At 39.7% G+C, this 17,309-nt stretch overlaps 3 protein-coding genes across 3 annotated transcripts; all 3 read right to left on the bottom strand.

The window, feature by feature from the left end:
- Positions 1 to 3,554: 3,554 nt before the first annotated feature.
- Positions 3,555 to 13,197, bottom strand: LOC120024211 (syntaxin-7-like). The gene is made up of 10 exons (XM_038968405.1): positions 13,090 to 13,197; positions 12,257 to 12,370; positions 11,927 to 11,996; positions 11,714 to 11,804; positions 9,522 to 9,659; positions 6,935 to 6,984; positions 6,296 to 6,398; positions 4,586 to 4,658; positions 4,130 to 4,212; positions 3,555 to 4,006 (listed from the first exon to the last, which is right to left on the bottom strand). Exons 2-10 carry the CDS (start codon positions 12,339 to 12,341, stop codon positions 3,911 to 3,913), a joined length of 789 nt encoding a protein of 262 aa, XP_038824333.1. The 5' UTR covers positions 12,342 to 12,370; positions 13,090 to 13,197; the 3' UTR covers positions 3,555 to 3,910.
- A 1,197-nt stretch (positions 13,198 to 14,394) lies between these two features.
- LOC120024014 (trace amine-associated receptor 13c-like) lies at positions 14,395 to 15,423 on the bottom strand. Its single transcript, XM_038968099.1, has one exon. It carries the CDS (start codon positions 15,421 to 15,423, stop codon positions 14,395 to 14,397), a length of 1,029 nt encoding a protein of 342 aa, XP_038824027.1.
- A 417-nt stretch (positions 15,424 to 15,840) lies between these two features.
- Positions 15,841 to 17,008, bottom strand: LOC120024547 (trace amine-associated receptor 1-like). Its single transcript, XM_038968831.1, has one exon. It carries the CDS (start codon positions 16,997 to 16,999, stop codon positions 15,962 to 15,964), a length of 1,038 nt encoding a protein of 345 aa, XP_038824759.1. The 5' UTR covers positions 17,000 to 17,008; the 3' UTR covers positions 15,841 to 15,961.
- Positions 17,009 to 17,309: the final 301 nt, after the last annotated feature.

Raw genomic sequence — 17,309 nt, 5'->3', positions numbered from 1 at the left:
AAAAATAAGTGGTTTCTTGGCACAACTTACCCCCGGTTCAGCGGCCTATATATTTCTGTTCTGAATGAAATATTAACACTACCTTTTAAAAATCATGTCTATCTTTATTTCCCAAACACAATTCAACATAATCAAAATCGCTTTTTTTTCTTTTAAGCATATTTAACACAGGCTTAACACCTAACAACACTTTGTACTTTTTAAAACACGTTTAACATAGGCCAGGCCCTGTTATTACCTCATATCCCAGTGATGGGAAGAAAACACTTACATTTGCCATTGGCTCAACTTACCCCAAGTCAAACATTTGAACTTTCATGCTAGGTTTAGGACATCATATTGAAGATTATAGAGACCCCAACTGATGTATAAAACAATCTTAAAATTATCCACTTTGGTTTAGATATAAACGCCAAAAAACCTCTAACACAAATTCACTTGACTTGGTGACCTAACTTGCTTACCAGTTTTGCCATGGTGTTTCTTTCTCCACAGACTTCATTAAATGATTACCTTTTCCTAAATGTTAAGTCAAATTATTAAATTTTGTCTATGGTTTCCCAGAAACAAGGTTGTCTCAATTTACCCCACTCTGCCAAATTTCACTGCCTGTATCACAACACAGACCCTCTGTGTTGTGATACAGGCAGTGAAATTTGTCAGAGTGGGGTAAATTGAGAATGGGTGTGTGACAAGCACATCAATTCAGAATGGTGCAACAGGCCAGGGAGCCTGGTTACAATGTATAGTTACACTGGATGGATGATCTCTGAACATGTAAGGACATAATAGGCTATTTGCCTAAATGCCAACCAGAGATAAAAATAAAAAAAGCTCCACGTAAATGTATCAGGCTAAAATAGAATACAGAGGATGAAAAATAAGAGTATTAAAAGTGATGCTACAGATGTTTTGTATAATTTTAGCCAGTCGTTTTTAAACAAGCATACAGAAGGCCTGTTTCTCATATTTCACCCTGTCATATTTTGTGTGAAAAATTAAACAACTTTCTTAAATTGAACTTTTCCTAAATGTATCAGTGCCATCCAGTCTGTACATGCAGACTCATCTGTCAAGAGATCAACTGCAGGGAGAAAAACTGGAACTGCTCCTCCTCCAGAAACACATCTACATGCAAGAGGAGGCGAGGAAATAAAATCACTCAGTGCATAAAATGGTAAATGTGTTGGAATTTGTATATGCTCATTTTCACTAAAACCCTTGTTCAACAAGAATAATGCAATTAAGCATATGAGATTGAGTACACGAATCAGGGTTTTATTCTGTTATTCAGCTCATTTATCATGTTTCAGGAGTATATTGTACAGTAAAGCTTCTTCCCTCAGAAAAACTGGACAAAATCAAGAATCAAAAAGAAAAAGTATATTATTTAAACTTTTGATATGTAACTTTTCCATTGAAAACACAAAGCAGATAGAAAGTTGTGTAGCCTAAAGTACAACCAAAACACACCGAATTAAAGAAGAATGATGATTAGTAGGCAAAGGTCAGAATGGGGGAAAAAGGGAAGCCAGTAATTAAGAGCTCATTGCATCTAGTGCTGCACTGCTTTTTATTGAAGAAAGTGAAAACGGAAAGAGCTGAATAAAAACGGATACAATTTTTGTGAGGCAGCAAAAACATTCAGTTCCACAATAATTGTATAACCCATACTGTGCCTTCCGAAAGTATTCACACCCCTTGACTTTTTCCAAATTTTGTTGTGTTACAGCCTGAAATCTAAAATGTATTACTTTTTTAAATTAAATGTCTTGAGTCAATAAGTATTCATCCCCATCCTTATGGGGAGCCTAAAGTTCAGGAGTAAAAAAAAAAAAAGAGCTTAACAATTCACATACTTAGTTGCATGGACTCACTCTGTGTGCAATAATAGTGTTTAACATTTTTGAATGACTACCTCATCTCTGTACCCCACACATACAATTGTAAGTTCCCTCAGACGAACAGTGAATTTCAAACACAGATTCAACCGCAAAGACCAGGGAGGTTTTCCAATGTCTCACAAAGAAGGGCACCTATCAAATAAAATTTTATTTGTCACACACACGTGTTAAGCAGATGTTATTGCGGGTGTAGCGAAAAGCCTGTATAGAACTTCGGTAACGTTTTACTCAAATTTGCTCAGTAAAAGTCCCCAGCTAGAATAAATGCAGCCTCAGGATATGTGGTTTCCAGTTTGCATAAAGTCCAATGAAGTTCTTTGGGGGCCGTCATGGTGTTGGCTTGAGGAGGAATATACACGGCTGTGACTATAACCTGAAGTGAATTCTCTTGGGAGGTAATACGGTCAGCATTTGATGGTGAGGTATTCTAGGTCGGGTCAACAAAAGGACTTGAGTTCCTGTACGTTATCACAATCACACCATGAGTAGTTAATCATGAAACATACATCCTCACCCTTCTTCCTGGAGAGATATATATTCCTGTCTGCGCGATGAACTGAGAAACCAACTGGCTGAATGGACTCAGACAGTATATCCCGAGAGCCATGTTTCCGTGAAACAGAGTATGTTACAATCCCTGATGTCTCTCTGGAAGGAAATCCTTGCCCTGAGCTCGTCAACCTTAATATTCAGAGACTGAACATTAGTGAGTAATATACTCGGAAGAGGTGAGTGGTGTGCACACCTCCTGAGTCGGACTAAAAGTCCACTCCGACTTTTTGGTAGATGGGTAAAAATAAAAAGCAGACATTGAATATCTCTTTGAGCATGGTGATGTTATTAATTATACTTTGGGATGGTGTTGCAATACACCCAGTCACTACAAAGATACAGGTGTCAGAGAGGAAAGAAACCGCTCAGGGATTTCACCATGGAGCCAATGGTGACTTTAAAACTGTTACAGAGTTTAATGGCTGTGGTAGGAGAAAACTGAAGATGGATCAACAACATTGCAGTTACTCCACAATACTAACCTCAAATATTCCAAAACTTGCATCATGTTTGCAATAAGGCACTAAAGTAAAACTGCAGAAAATTTTGCATAATGTTATGCTCATCATCGGCAAGGAATAGTGAGTTAAGGATAAAAATATATCAGAATAGAGCTAAGCACAGGCAAAATCCTAGAGGAAACCTGGTTCAGTCTGCTTTCCAACAGACACTAGGACATTGAATGTTCTTGAGTGGCCTACTTGCAGTTGTCAATTAAATTGTCTATGGCAAGAAAATGGCAGTCTAGCAATGATCACCAACCAACTTGACAGAGCTTGAAAAATTGTACAAATAATAATTTGCAAATATTGCCCAATCCAGATGTGCAAAGCTCTTAGAGACTTACCCAGAAAGACTCACAGCTGTAATTGCTGCCAAAGGTCATTCTAAAGACGTATTGACTCAGGGGTGTGAATACTTGTGAAAATGTGATATTTCTGCATTTCATTTTCAATACATTTGCAAAAATGTCAAAAACATATTTTCACTTTGTCATTATGGTGTGTAGATGGGTGAGAAAAAAAAGCAATTTAAGCAATTTTGAATTCAGGCTATAACAACAAAATATGGAATAAGTCAAGCAGTATGAATACTTTCTGAAGGCACTGTACATATTTATTTATACAGTGAGAATCTTTGTGAGATTAAATAAAAATGCATAAATTGCTTCATAGAAAATAAAGGCTTGAAGTGAAGAATAAGACAGCACTGTGGAACTTGACAGCAAAAGTGATGCAAGATATTACTTAGCATTGCACAATTCTTGGCCTCTGGTGCATAGACTAGGCTACAGTCCATAATAATGAGCAGGTACTGTATCACACAAGCCTATTTCAGGTAAATTCTGTGTGTATTCTTCTTACTATAGTATTATGGCTATGAGATTTGTAACTCAAACTTAGTCCTAAATAATCATTAAAATTCCAGGACCAAAGAGTATGTGAAAAGCATCATCATCCTTTGACTGATGCCCAGATGATTAAACCAACGACAACAGCAAGAACTGCCAGAACTACAATGAGAATGCAGATCTTCTTTCTAGATTTGCGCTGAAAGGGGCAAAAGAAACACTTAATGTTATAAGAACATTCATTTGATGCAGCATTGTAAAATATACAGAAAAAGCATAATGATTTATTCACCCTCAAAAGAATGATTCTTATGTTACCTACCTGATAGTCTGCAGCCTGTGCTAACTGCTGGGTGGCATTCTGAACATGAAGGTCAGCAGTTTCGACATTGGCCTCTATACTGTCTAGGGGTATAAATGCACAGTGAAAGGGTCATTCTCTCCCAGAGGTTCAGTTTTTGTTGAATGTTTTCTTGAAAATGTTGCTGAAAAAGTTAGAACCTTTGACTTGTGCACCATGACGATGACTAGCCTCTCAAATGATGTCATTATCACGTTAACATCCCTTCAGTTAACTGTGGGACATAATCGTGTGTGTCTAGCTAGCGTAGCTGTTTGTCATCCTCTGTACCCAGAACACTCATTAGACTGTTCTCCATAAAGACTCCTAAACATGCAGTATTTGATCCCTGTAGGCATATGCTGTCAATGTTTTGAAAGTGGAAAAGTTTCTAACAGTCAGAAGTTTAGAGGAGTAAATGACTGAATGTATGCTTACCGATCACATCACCTTGCTCATGGACCATCATTCCCAAGTCCTTAAATATTTCATTTATATCTGTAATATCAGACTAAAAAAAGAGAAAACAAGCATTGAATAAACAGACAACATAAATGAAATGGACTGGATATAAATCCATTATGTAAGTGTGATTTGCAAGATAGCATAAGGCAGTGATCATCAACTAGATTCAGCTGCGGGCCAATTTTTTCTTGAGCGGATGGTCGGGGGGCCAGAACACAATTACAAGTTATTTGAAGACTGCAAATTGACAGCAAGAAGCCCAATATTTTACTAAAACATAATCATTTCAAACCTCACTTGCATTGGTATAAGTTCACGTGTCTCTCTATTATGCGTGGGAATACTTGGGAACAGATTTGGGAATGCTGATCCTCAACACTGGGGCCCCTCAGGGGTGCGTGCTTAGTCCCCTCCTGTACTCCCTGTTCACCCATGACTACGTGGCCAAGCACGACTCCAACACCATCATTAAGTTGGCTGATGACACAACAGTGATAGGCCTGATCAATGACAACGATGAGACAGACTATAGGGAGGTCTGGCAGTGTGGTGAAAGGACAACAACCTATCCCTCAATGTGAGCAAGACAAAGGAGCTGATCGTGGACTATAGGAAAAGGAGGGCCAAACAGGCCCCCATTAACATCGACGGGGCTGTAGTGGAGCAGGTCAAGAGTTTCATGTTCCTTGGTGTACACATCACCAAAGAACTATCATGGTCCAAACACACCAAGAGTTGTGAAGAGGGCACGACAACACCTTTCCCCCCTCAGGAGATTGAAAAGATTTGGCATGGGTCCCCAGATCCTCAAAAGTTCTACAGCTGCACCATCGAGAGCATCCTGGCCATTTGCATCACTGCCTGGTATGGCAACTGCTTGGCATCTGACCGTAAGGCACTACAGAGTGTAGTGCGTACAGCCCAGTACATCACCGGGGCCAAGCTTCATGACATCCAGGACTTATATACTAGGCGGTGTCAGAGGAAGGCCCAAAAAATGGTCAAAGACTCCAGTCACCCAAGTCATAGATTGTTCTCTATGCTTACGCATGGCAAGAGGTCCCAGAGCGCCAAGTCTAGGACCAAAAGGCTCCTTAACAGCTTCTACCCCCAAGCCATAAGACTGCCTAACAATTAATCAAATGGCCACCCGGAATATTTACATTGACCGCTACACCCAACTGCTGCTACTCGCTGTTTATTATCTATGCATAGTCACTATACAACTGACCTCAACTAACCTGTACCGGTACCCCCTGTATATAGCCTCGTAATGTCATTTTCTTGTGTTACTTTTTGATTTTATATTTTTACTTTATTTAGTAAATATTTTCTTAACTCTATTTCCTGAACTGCATTGTTGGTTAAGGGCTTGTAAGTAAACATTCCACGGTAAGGTCTACACCTGTTGTATTCGGCGCATGTGACAAATAACATTTGATTTGATTTCTGAAATTAAAATCACTTGGAGCTGATTTTATGGTGTTTTTACAGTCCGTTATGTCAAAAAATAATTATCTGAAAACTTAGGGGGGCAAATAAAATCGCCTTCGGACCAAATAAGCTATGATTACTGTATGGCTTATGGTATAAGACAATTTAAAGGAATGAAAGACATCCAGCAAAATCATAATTTAACCCTGAATCTTGTTCACTGATGGTGAGTAATAGGAATGCTGTCACCTCTAGCTGTCTGATGGAAGTCTCTCTCTCCTGGATGAGCTGCAGGTCCTCTTCAGTGATGGCCACCTCCTGGGACTGTGACTGGACCTGGGCCTGCCCCCCACTGTAGAGTCAGACATGGGGAAGACGTGGTGAACCCCCCAAAGCAAACACTCACCTCCCACTCCGTCTGTCTGGGCTAGAGAGAGATGGGCCTGATGGGCCTGTAAAGACTGACATGTAAACACTAAAGTGGATGTTAAGATAAACTAGCAGTTAGAGAATAGTCAACTTTGGGTTTTGTATGTGAACATTCATTTGATGGTTAAGCAATTCATAGTAGAACAAAAGGTCAGGACAATCAAAAAAAGAGCTAAACACCAATAGACCAAATCAAAAATATTATCTTAACGGTAAAAGAGGATGTTTACATTCTCCACAACTGTAGGCAATAATAGAGGAATCAGGATTATGAACTCTGGGTAAATCCATTAAATATGAGTGTCTACAGTGGTTTCTTCCTCTGTGGTCGGCATGCAGTTTTATGTGGCAACAGACAGTGGGATGTATTTAAACAGCTTGCACAGTACATTTAGTGCAGCATGTCTGTGTACTATTTCACCCAAAAAGCATGAGACCACTGAAATGCTGAACTCTGACCTTTCAAAGACGTTTCCATTTCCTCCAAAGCTGTCATCAGGATAGCCACCCTGAGGGTGGACAGAACAGTCAGTCTGATGCTCTCTAATTTCAGGTGGGATTTGATTTATGGCTTTGTGTAAAGTCACTACAGTTTGTGAGGAAAGGCCACACTTGAAACATTTACATTTCTTCCCCTCTCGACAACCAAATAACTGACTACTCCTCCTATCACCAGTCAACGGCTGTATATACATTACATGACCAAAAGTATGTGGACACCTGCTCATCGAACATCTCATTCCAAAATCAGGGGCATCAATATGGAGTTGGTCCCCCCTTTGCTGCTATAACAGGCTTTCCACTAGATGTTGGAATATTGCTGTGGGAATTTGCTTCCATTCAGCCACAAGAGCATTAGTGAGGTAGGGCACTTATGTTAGGCGTTTAGGCTTGGCTAACAGTCGCTGTTCCAATTGATCCCAAAGGTGTTTGATAAGGTTGAGGTCAGGGCTCTGTGCAGGACAGTCAAGTTCTTCAACACATATATCGACAAAACATTTCTGTATGGACCTCGCTGGGGGCATTGTCACGTGAGAAACAGGAAAGGGTCTTCCCAAAATTTGAAATCACAGAATCATCTAGAATGTCAGTATGCTGTAGCGTTAAGATTTCCCTTCACTGGAACTAAGGGGCCTAGCCCGAACCATGAAAAACAGCCCCAGGCCATTATTCCTCCTCCACCAAACTTGACAGTTGGCACTATGCATTCGGGTAGGTAGCGTTCTCCTGGCATCTGCCAAACCCAGATTCGTCCATCGACTGCCAGATGGTGAATCGTGATTCATCACTCCAGAGAACTCGTTTCCACCGCTCCAGAGTCCAATGGCAGCAAGCTTTACACCACTCCAGCTGACGCTTGGCATTGCGCATGGTGATCTTAGGCTTATGTGCGGCTGCTCGGCCATGGAAACCCATTTCATGAAGCTCCCGACGAACAGTTCTTGTGCTGATGTTGCTTCCAGAGGCAGTTTGTAACTCGGTAGTGAGTGTTGCAACCGAGAACAGATGATTTTAACGCACTATGCGCTTCAGAACTCCGCTGTCCCATTCTGTGAGCTTGTGTGGCCTACCACTTTGCGGCTGAGCCCTTGTTGCTCCTAAACGATTCCACTTCACAATAACAACACACAGTTAACCGGGGCAGCTCTAGCAGGGCAGAAATTTGACAAACTGATTTGTTGGAAAGGTGGCATCCTATGACGGTGCCATGTTGAAAGTCACTGAGCTCTTCAGTAAGGCCATTCTACTGCCAATGCTTGTCTATATAGATTGCATGGCTGTGTGCTTGATTATATACACCTGTCAGCAATGGGTGTGGCTGAAACAGCTGAATCCACTAATTTGAAGGGGTGTCCACATACATATATATATACACACACGCATACTTATGTAATATATATACACACAGACATACAGTGCATTTGTAAAGTATTCAGACCCCTTGACTTTTTCCACATTTTATTACTTTACAGCCTTGTTCTAAAATTGATTAAATAAGAAATCCTCAATCTCCACACAATACCCGATAATGACAAAGCAAAAACAGCTTTTTAGAAAGTTTTGGAAATGTATTAAAAATAAAAACTGAAATATGACATTTACATTGATGAAAAAAAAACGATTGAATACATTTTAGAATAAGGCTGTAACGTAACTAAATGTGTATATACACAGTGCATTTGAAAAGTATTCAGACCCCTTGACTTTTCCCCACATTTTGTTACGTCTTGATTGTTCCAAACTTCTTCCATTTAAGAATGGAGGCCACTGTGTTCCTGGGGACCTTAAATGCTGCAGAAATCTTTTGATACCCTTCTCCAGATCTGTGCCGACACAATCCTATATTGGAGCTCTACAGACAATTCCTTTGACCTCATGGCTTGGTTTTTGCTCTGACATGTACTGTCAACTGTGGGATCCTATATAGACAGGTATGTGCCTTTCCAAATAATGTCCAATCAATTGAATTTACCACAGGTGGACTCAATCACATTGTAGAAACATTTAAGGATGATCAATGGAACCAGGATGCACTGGAGCTCAATTTTGAGTCTCATTGGAAAGGGTCTGAATACTTATGTAAATAAGGTATCAGTTTTTCATTTTTAATACATTTGCAAAAGAAATTCTAAACATGTTTTCGCTTTGTCATTATGGGGTATTGTGTGTAGATTGACTAATATTATTTTTTTTGTATCCATTTTCAAATAAGGCTGTAACGTAACACATACACACACCCCCATCCAGTACCTTTAAACCTTTTCCTGCATTAAACAAAAACGTTAATGTTGAAGGTGTGGTCTGTACCAGTGGAGGCTGGTGGGAGGAGCTATAGGAGCATGGGCTCATTCTAATGGCTGGAATAGAATTTGTGGAACGGTATGAAACGTTTCAAACGTTTCAAACATATGGAAACCACGTTTGAATCCGTTCCATTAATTCCATTCCAGCCATTCAAATTAGCCTGTCTTCCTATAGTTCCTCCAACCAGCCTCCTCTTGTCTGTACCTAGTAAAGTTTGTGTACATTTTTTATGATTACTAACCGACACTCTGGACTCGGCACGGACTCTGGCAACAAACGCCTTCTCTTTCTGAGCAGCCTGCCTCTGTGTCTTTTGGAAATTGGCCAGTGCATTGGAGAAGTCATTGATAAATCGGTCTTTCTGGATCTTTCTCTGGCGCTAGAAGAGAGGTATATGTAAACAAATGAGTTAACGTCACATACAGTGTTCATGATACTGTGCCATAGCATCACTCTTTAATCTCAACCGATAGAGAATTATTCTTAGGACTTCCGTCTCAGGCCCTCATGTCCTACTTTACATAAGCAGAAGTGAAATACTAACAACTCATAATGTGACTTATATGAAAAATATTTATATATATTTTCGTTAGCAAGAAATACAACTAGAACGTGTTTGCAATTAAACCCATCATTTGTCTTTCCATTGTCTAAATTAAACATCCAGGACAGTATTGAAAAACAGAAAATGTGGATGTTTGTAAGAATTGCTTTATTCCTGCCATGGCGTGCATTCCAACCTTTCCTTATGAGCTCTACAAGAATGCAATAATTGCTTTCTTTACCACACACAAACAGAAATTCCTTCAACACTGTTGGATTTCTGCTGTCAGGAAAAATGTTCATGCAGTGTGCCTTGGGCCTTCCTTGAACGAGAAGGCACAACTACGAAAACAGGAAATAAAGGCTTAATGTGTTTAAGAATAGTGCACCAGCAGTATATATAAATAAAGGCGGATCCGAAAGTAACCCCCCGCCCCACTGGAACCCTCTTCTCCAGAGCTAAAGATCCGAAACACGTTCTGCGCAAGCTTTTCTTTAGCTCTACTTTACGCACACATTTTTGAGGTCACCCTCTCTTCACATTTCTCACTGTCAATTGTGAATGATAATTCTTCAAGTTTTACCGGTGAAACGTCCATGTTGCATCTGCATGCCAACCATTTGATCTCAATCACAATTTCATGGGAATATGCAGTGTTGCACAGTACAGTGTTGTTTTGAATTATATACAGCAGTGGTCACCAACCTTTTCAGAGTCAAGATCACTTTCCCAGTCAAAAAGCAAGCAGAGACCTACCGCTCAGATTTATTTTTAAACATGACTAAAAACATTTGACATTAACCTAATATAAAACAGTTCTAGACCTAATACATTTCCTAGTACACTATCGCAGCATCTTGGCTATATGCCTGTCCTGCCAATATTGTTATTCTCAGACCATATTAGATTTCAAAACTCAAGCTTTGATAACAAAATATATGCTAATGTGGCACTTGCGAGGCACTGTGGACCATAAATTGAAATAATTTGTTTTTTTATTTTACCGGACTGATGGTACCTGCATCTGGGAACTCAAGAAAAAAAACTGAGGTCAACTCATGATATCAGTGATCTTCAGGTCGGAAAGTCTGAGCTTTAGAAAGATGCCCGAGTTTCCGACTTTGAATTCGGAGTTGGATGACCATTCAAAACGATTGTTCCCAGTCAGAAACATTGACAATGCAGGGTAAGTTTGTTGAAAGTTGGCTAAGATAAAAGACGCAAATACAAAGCGGCAATCAGCAGTTAAAACAGAAACAAAGCATACTCCCCAACACTGTTTCGTCATAACGCGGGGGATGTGACTAGGGAAATGTAACCACTCTCAAATTAAAAGACAGAGCTATGAATGCAAGGACTGATCATCCATGATATAAAAATTATAGTTTTAACCATGTTTTTTTAATGCTATACATTGTTTGTTTACATTTACTTTGTTTACAAACATTGGAATAAAACAAGCTTATATTTTGGGTTCTGATGGGGTATGACCGTTGAACTAAACTCATGGAGGCATGTATAAGTAATATTCTTCAAGAACCAATGGATACATTTAAGTCCAAAAATGGATGTAGCAACTGTTGATTGCCAATTTAATGACAAATGCATTCATAAAAGGTGAACGGAGGGCACTTCTACAAGTGCAATTATTTTTTATTTTTTTATTGACAAGTTGTGTTGATTGAGACTTGAGACTTAGGAACAGGTCATCCAGGGACCAGCTTGGACAACACAGGCCAGCCCACCTAACATGTGACCAATGAGCACTGAGGTGCTGTTCACCTAGCTGTTTTTACATTACTGTGTGAATAATGTTCTGTCTGCTATTGCACATGACAGTAGTTACTATACGTTTTGTTGCTTGTTGTACAAAAAAAGGTGTTGAGTACCTGTTCAGTTGTGACAGGTAAAGAGCCAAATTGCTTCACACTTCGGTCAGTTTCTTTGGCAAGGTGGTTGACATTCTGCTGTTTCTGCTGCCTACATTTGAAAAGTCAAAAGCCTAATTTAGATATTCCATTATAATACATATACCTGCATGTAAAAACATCTTTAAAAGTTACAGACTACAAGAGACTTATTCTGATTAAAACGGAACTCACAGTTGCTGTCTGAGCTCAGTTGTGTCTTGTGGTGTTCCCAACTTATCCACAATACTCTGTATTTCAGATGCTGGTAGAAACAAGGCACACATATTGTGACACAAAACAATACGTGGGTTCATTCAATAGGAAAAGTATTACATTTGAAAATTCATTCAAATAAAAATATCATGTAGATATATTAATACTTTTGAGTCTACCCCCAGGCCTCATAGGATATGTATAGTAGTAGCCTATTGGCCTACTAAAGTCTGAGGATATAACAAAACTTGTTTGTACTGATTTACTTGTTGTGGTTGTGTGCACAGTTTGTCCATGTGTATCAATTACTTTGTTGTGCTATCTTTTGGATGTTGGAGATTATCGTCTGAGTAAGCACATTTGGGTCCTTCACTTTTCCGTACTGGTAGGCCATCGTTGACACATTGGGAGTCTCCCCAAGACCTTGAAATATAAAATGTTACAAGTATTGTTGTCAGTCACTCACATGGCTTGCCTCAGTTCACTTCTGTTCACCCCCACCTGCTTTATGTATTATGAACACTCATTCCCCTAGACATACATACGTGCTGTCGCCAAAGTGGGAAAAATCCCAAATGCTTGCATAAAATAGTTTTTAAGTGAATAAACCATGAATGTTGAGGAACATAATAGGCCATCAGTAAGAAAAACACATGAATGTACACAAGAATACAGTCTGCAAGAGGTTAGTTGAAGTTCATCAGCCAGCCGTCCAATCAGATACAGGCATTGGAAGAGAGCACAGGCAGGGCAAGCTAACGCCCTCAACTTGACAAACTAGGCCAGAAAAATGCGGAAATACGAACGCCTGAATAACTGGGCATGGATGAATGTCAAATACGCCCCCTCCCCACTGTGTCTATTTGCTACTCGTATGTCATCATATACATTTCATCAAACGCTAAAAACATGAATGGTAAAGTAGCCATGTTCATTTAGATCAAGGAAATACTGCAGCTTACAAGACATACATTGTTGTATCTCCAGTTGCACAAATGCTGACAACTTTCAGTAAACATTAATAAGATCCGTTTCAGGTCGCATGATTTACAGCTTAATTGTCGCTTGTCGACATTTACTAATCATTGCATTTCCAAACATTGCTGAAGGCAAATTTGGGTGAACACTAAATATTCGTTTACCTTAATGAGTTCTGTCTTGACAGTCTGCTCGGCCTAACCTCTGCTTCCTGATCGGTGTGTCATGTTTTTCTAGTCACATGATCCACTCTATACCGCTTTACAGCAAAGATCAAATCAGAGTGCAAGAGGCGAAGTGAGAGGATTTACTTCGCCCAAAATCTTTCCACGTAAATAAGACCAGGAAGTGAGGAATTTGTGCATGTAGGTCAATGAGAATGTCGAATTTGGTCAACAAAAATGTAATTGATTGCTAATTTGTTACGTCTTGCTTATTTGAACGAATAGAAGTTTCATAATGGTTTGGTTGTTACAAATGCACAGATATAATTGGACGCACATGGCATTACGGTAACTTAAAAAAAACAAAAAACTTTATAACCTAACATAGCAGGCATAAAATAAACTCCTGAAACTAGATCCCTCACATTCTGGTCTTGATGAGATTTATTTTTAAAATGTTAGGAGAGGTTCTCTTCTGCACTGTTCAACCAATCCAGAAAATGTGGACGAGGAGTTAAGACGTAGTGTCGCCTTGTTAACGTTCAAAAACGGAGGTGACGTCACGCGCTCTCGCTTCCATTTCCACTAACAACCGGAACATCCTTTTATAATCAGCCTCGGCGGCGCTAAGGCTAAATTGTGCCTGTTGTTTATATGCGTATTTGCCCTCTCAATGGCTTGATCTCGCCTCCTCCTGCCTGCCTTCCATCTTTGAGGACATGCTTTTCCATCGTTAGAGCAGCTGTCTTCTCACTCTAATAGATCATCTTTGATAAAATGTCTAGCTCAAACAATGGGACTGGAAGCCGGGTACCTCTGATTGTTTAGTTCACCTCTAGCCATTATATGATTAGACAGAAGATGATTGAGTTACAAAAAAAAATCCAAAGACACATTTTATGTACTTTATGACGCTTCATTCTAAGGTAGGCCTATGCTACATTCAAAATACAATAAGAAAGGATTTATAAGTTAAACAAGGTTACATGAAAAAGACCAGGCAAATATCGACAGCAGTATAATGTGCAGAAGAGGTTTCTCAAATGCTTCTCTTCATTTGCCTCATTGAACACACTATCCAAAGTGGACAGGTCATTGCTTAGGTAAAAAAAAAAATGCTACTAAGCCACATACTGTACATGTATTGACATGAATCCTTTTGTGAGAAGTAAATTACAGTAGCTGGACAATTCATCCTCTGCCCAAAAAAGGGCTATTATGAAACATTTAAATGTTTTTGCATGAAGTTAGTTACATACTGTTCACACATAGTTGAATAGTATATTGATGTAGCTTTACAATAGATCATGTAGTAGCAAATACATTTATATAGGAAGAATTTCTATTGAATATTTTCAATGTGACAATAAGATTAAGACATTTTCGAAACCATGGATAAAACAGTGCATAGATGATTGGATTTGCAGTAGAATTAAAGTAACCCAGCCAGATAAACACTTCAAAGAGAATAGGTGGTGTGCTAAAGTTTGTGTATGGATCAACTATGGAATTAACAAAGAAAGGCAGCCAGCAAAAGATGAAAACACCCACCACAATGCCTAAAGTTTTAGCTGCTTTCCGCTCTGACCGTTTAGACACCACACCTCTACCTCCCTCATTGGAATTATTTTGGCTGTCTTCAATCTTCCTTAGATGTTCTTTTGCCACCAAAAATATTTTGGTATACAAACCCACCATTACAGAGCACGGAAAGAAAAAGGCTATCAATGTGTCTAGGGCGCCCCACAGAGCATTAAGGAAAAGATTACAACTTCCCAGGCAGTATATGGATGCAATGAATTCATCCAGTCCTTTCACATTTGCTTTTGAATATAGTAGGCCATAGGAGTACAATGCAGCAACTGCCCAACTGGCAAAAACCATGAGCCATGCAATTGGTATAGTAATCTTGGTGGAATAGCGAAGTGGACTGCACACAGACTCATATCGATCTATGGCTATGAATACCAGGTGGAAAATTGAAACAGATGTGAGGAACATATCAGAATGCAGCAAACAAAAAGCATCTCCAAAGTACCAGCAGCCCTCCACAGCTTTAATTGTACTAAAAGGCATCACAGTTACTCCAACTAGCAGGTCTGCAACTGCCAAAGACATTATAAGCATGTTCGTTGGCGTGTGGAGCTGTTTTATGTGAGCAATGGAGATAATGACCACACCGTTCCCTAGAATAGTGACCAGCATAACAGAAACAAACACAAAGTATGAAGCAATTTGAACTCCTTCACTGAAGATTTCTCTGGTGCAGGAGGCATTTGATTCTGGATAACAGAACATCTTTGGATCCAGATGTTGATGAGATGAGATATCCATTGCCAAAAACAAAAAGACATTCAAGTTAGAGCTGATCACTTGCAACTGTAGTCACAGGTGCAGGTGTGTGAGTGGTGCTGAATCCAGCACAGTCTTCTTAGAAGAATGACAGAGTTTATATACTGTATTGGACATATTTTGGTCACACCCCTTTCCCAGCTACCAGCCAGTTATAATAGGTTACATGATTTACATCTGTTTATATTATATGTGTATATTCAAGTAATGTACAGTATGATAGTTTCGTAAAATAGTGATGTCATGAGCTCTAAGCTCAGAATTACTGTTCCAGCGGTGTGTACCTCAAGTAGGCACTAGGAGGAGACAAAGAACACTATTAAACAAGGTGACAGGCACAAGCATCACAGGCATTGAAATACATTTATTTCAGGCAAACAGCTTTATATGAAACGGGTTAAAAGCAGCTTCTGTTACATTTTCACTCAAGCTTTATCTTTTAGTTGCATAGCTGTCACATGTTATATCCCACAATAATTCATATATTTATTTGAACACACATACAATGTCAACTGAAACTTTACTCAGAATACAATCTAAATCTACAAGAACCTCTGCGAAAGATGTGACCACTGATGATGATTCTCAAAGCCCTCCTGAACCAAGTGTAAAAGAAAGCATAGACAATAGGGTTAAAAGCAGAGTTCAAATATCCAAACCAAACCAGGGTATCCCCCAACAGCGGGGGGATAGAGTACTGTATGAAAGGGTCAATGATGAGGCACAAGGAAAAGGGACTCCAGCAGATTAGAAACACTCCAACTACTATTGCCAGAATATTTGCCCCTCGTCTTTCTCTACGTCCAGAGTCTGCCTCTTTAAACTGACGAGATAAATCTTTAATGGACCTGGCCTGAGCCCTGGCAACCCAATATATCTTGGAATATATACAAATCAAGATCATGCCTGGGATGTAAAAACTGAAGGAGGATGCTACTACAGCCGCCACTGGACTAAAGAACACCTGACAGCCTCCAATGCACTTGACATGTGTTTCATAGAAATCCTCCCTGCCTTTCAGATTGATCTCAGGGAAGATCATTCCATAAGAAAAAATGGCAGGGACCAGCCAACTGGTGGTGATCATGATCAATACAGTGTTATTGGTGATGATCAGTCTGTATGATAGTGGCCTGCAGACAGCAAAGTAACGGTCAATGGAGATGAAGGATAGATGGAAGATGGAGGATGTGCTCAGCATAATATCAGTGCTGGTGTGGAGCTTACACAGAAACCCTCCTAGGTACCAACAGCCCTGGACAGAGCGCACAGCACTGCACGGCATTACAAACACTCCCAGAAGGAGATCACACACAGCCAGGGAGACGAGCAGTTGGTTTACGGAGGTTTGGAGCTGCTTGAAGTGTGCAATGGAGGTGATGACCAGAAGGTTCCCAATAACAGTCACCAGTATGGCCAACACCATCGATGTGAACATCAGAACCTGAACGCTCAGGGGTCGAGCAAACCTCACACACGATCCACTCAAAGACTCGTAGCAGAAAAGAGTCTGTGGTTTCACAGTGCTGTTGAGGTTCGAAGTATTTGAGAAGTCCATTCCACCTGGTGTTTTAGGCCTAGAGACAAGGAACAATTTGATCACATCTTTAAATGTGTTTTTCAACATTTTTCATGTTTTCATCTACATTTATGTTTGCAAAAATTAACTGGACTTACGTTCAATGAAAGTTTTGCAAGAATAGTGTTACTGTAACAGACGGAACACTGAACTGCTAGTCCAAAATGTTGTCTGAGTCAGATTATTGAGCTTCTGAAAATACAACACATCCTGCTGATAATGCTTCCCATCGGAATCCAGTTTATTTCTAAAAATAACACAAATGAGGACAATGCACTTGAGGGAAAAA

Source organism: Salvelinus namaycush, chromosome 29 (genome assembly GCF_016432855.1).
Source record: "Salvelinus namaycush isolate Seneca chromosome 29, SaNama_1.0, whole genome shotgun sequence".
Classification (NCBI taxonomy): Eukaryota; Metazoa; Chordata; class Actinopteri; order Salmoniformes; family Salmonidae; genus Salvelinus; species Salvelinus namaycush.
This window is presented reverse-complemented; position numbering and strand designations above follow the sequence as displayed.

Coding starts and splice junctions, on each gene's coding strand:
- LOC120024547 (XM_038968831.1), bottom strand. CDS start 16,999: ATGGACTTCTCAAATACTTCGAACCTCAACAGCACTGTGAAACCACAG.
- LOC120024014 (XM_038968099.1), bottom strand. CDS start 15,423: ATGGATATCTCATCTCATCAACATCTGGATCCAAAGATGTTCTGTTAT.
- LOC120024211 (XM_038968405.1), bottom strand. CDS start 12,341: ATGGCCTACCAGTACGGAAAAGTGAAGGACCCAAATGTGCTTACTCAG. Junction 6,399..6,934: donor AATGGAAACGTCTTTGAAAG/GTCAGAGTTCAG, acceptor CTGACTCTACAG/TGGGGGGCAGGCCCAGGTCC. Junction 4,007..4,129: donor CACAGGCTGCAGACTATCAG/GTAGGTAACATA, acceptor TGCCCCTTTCAG/CGCAAATCTAGAAAGAAGAT.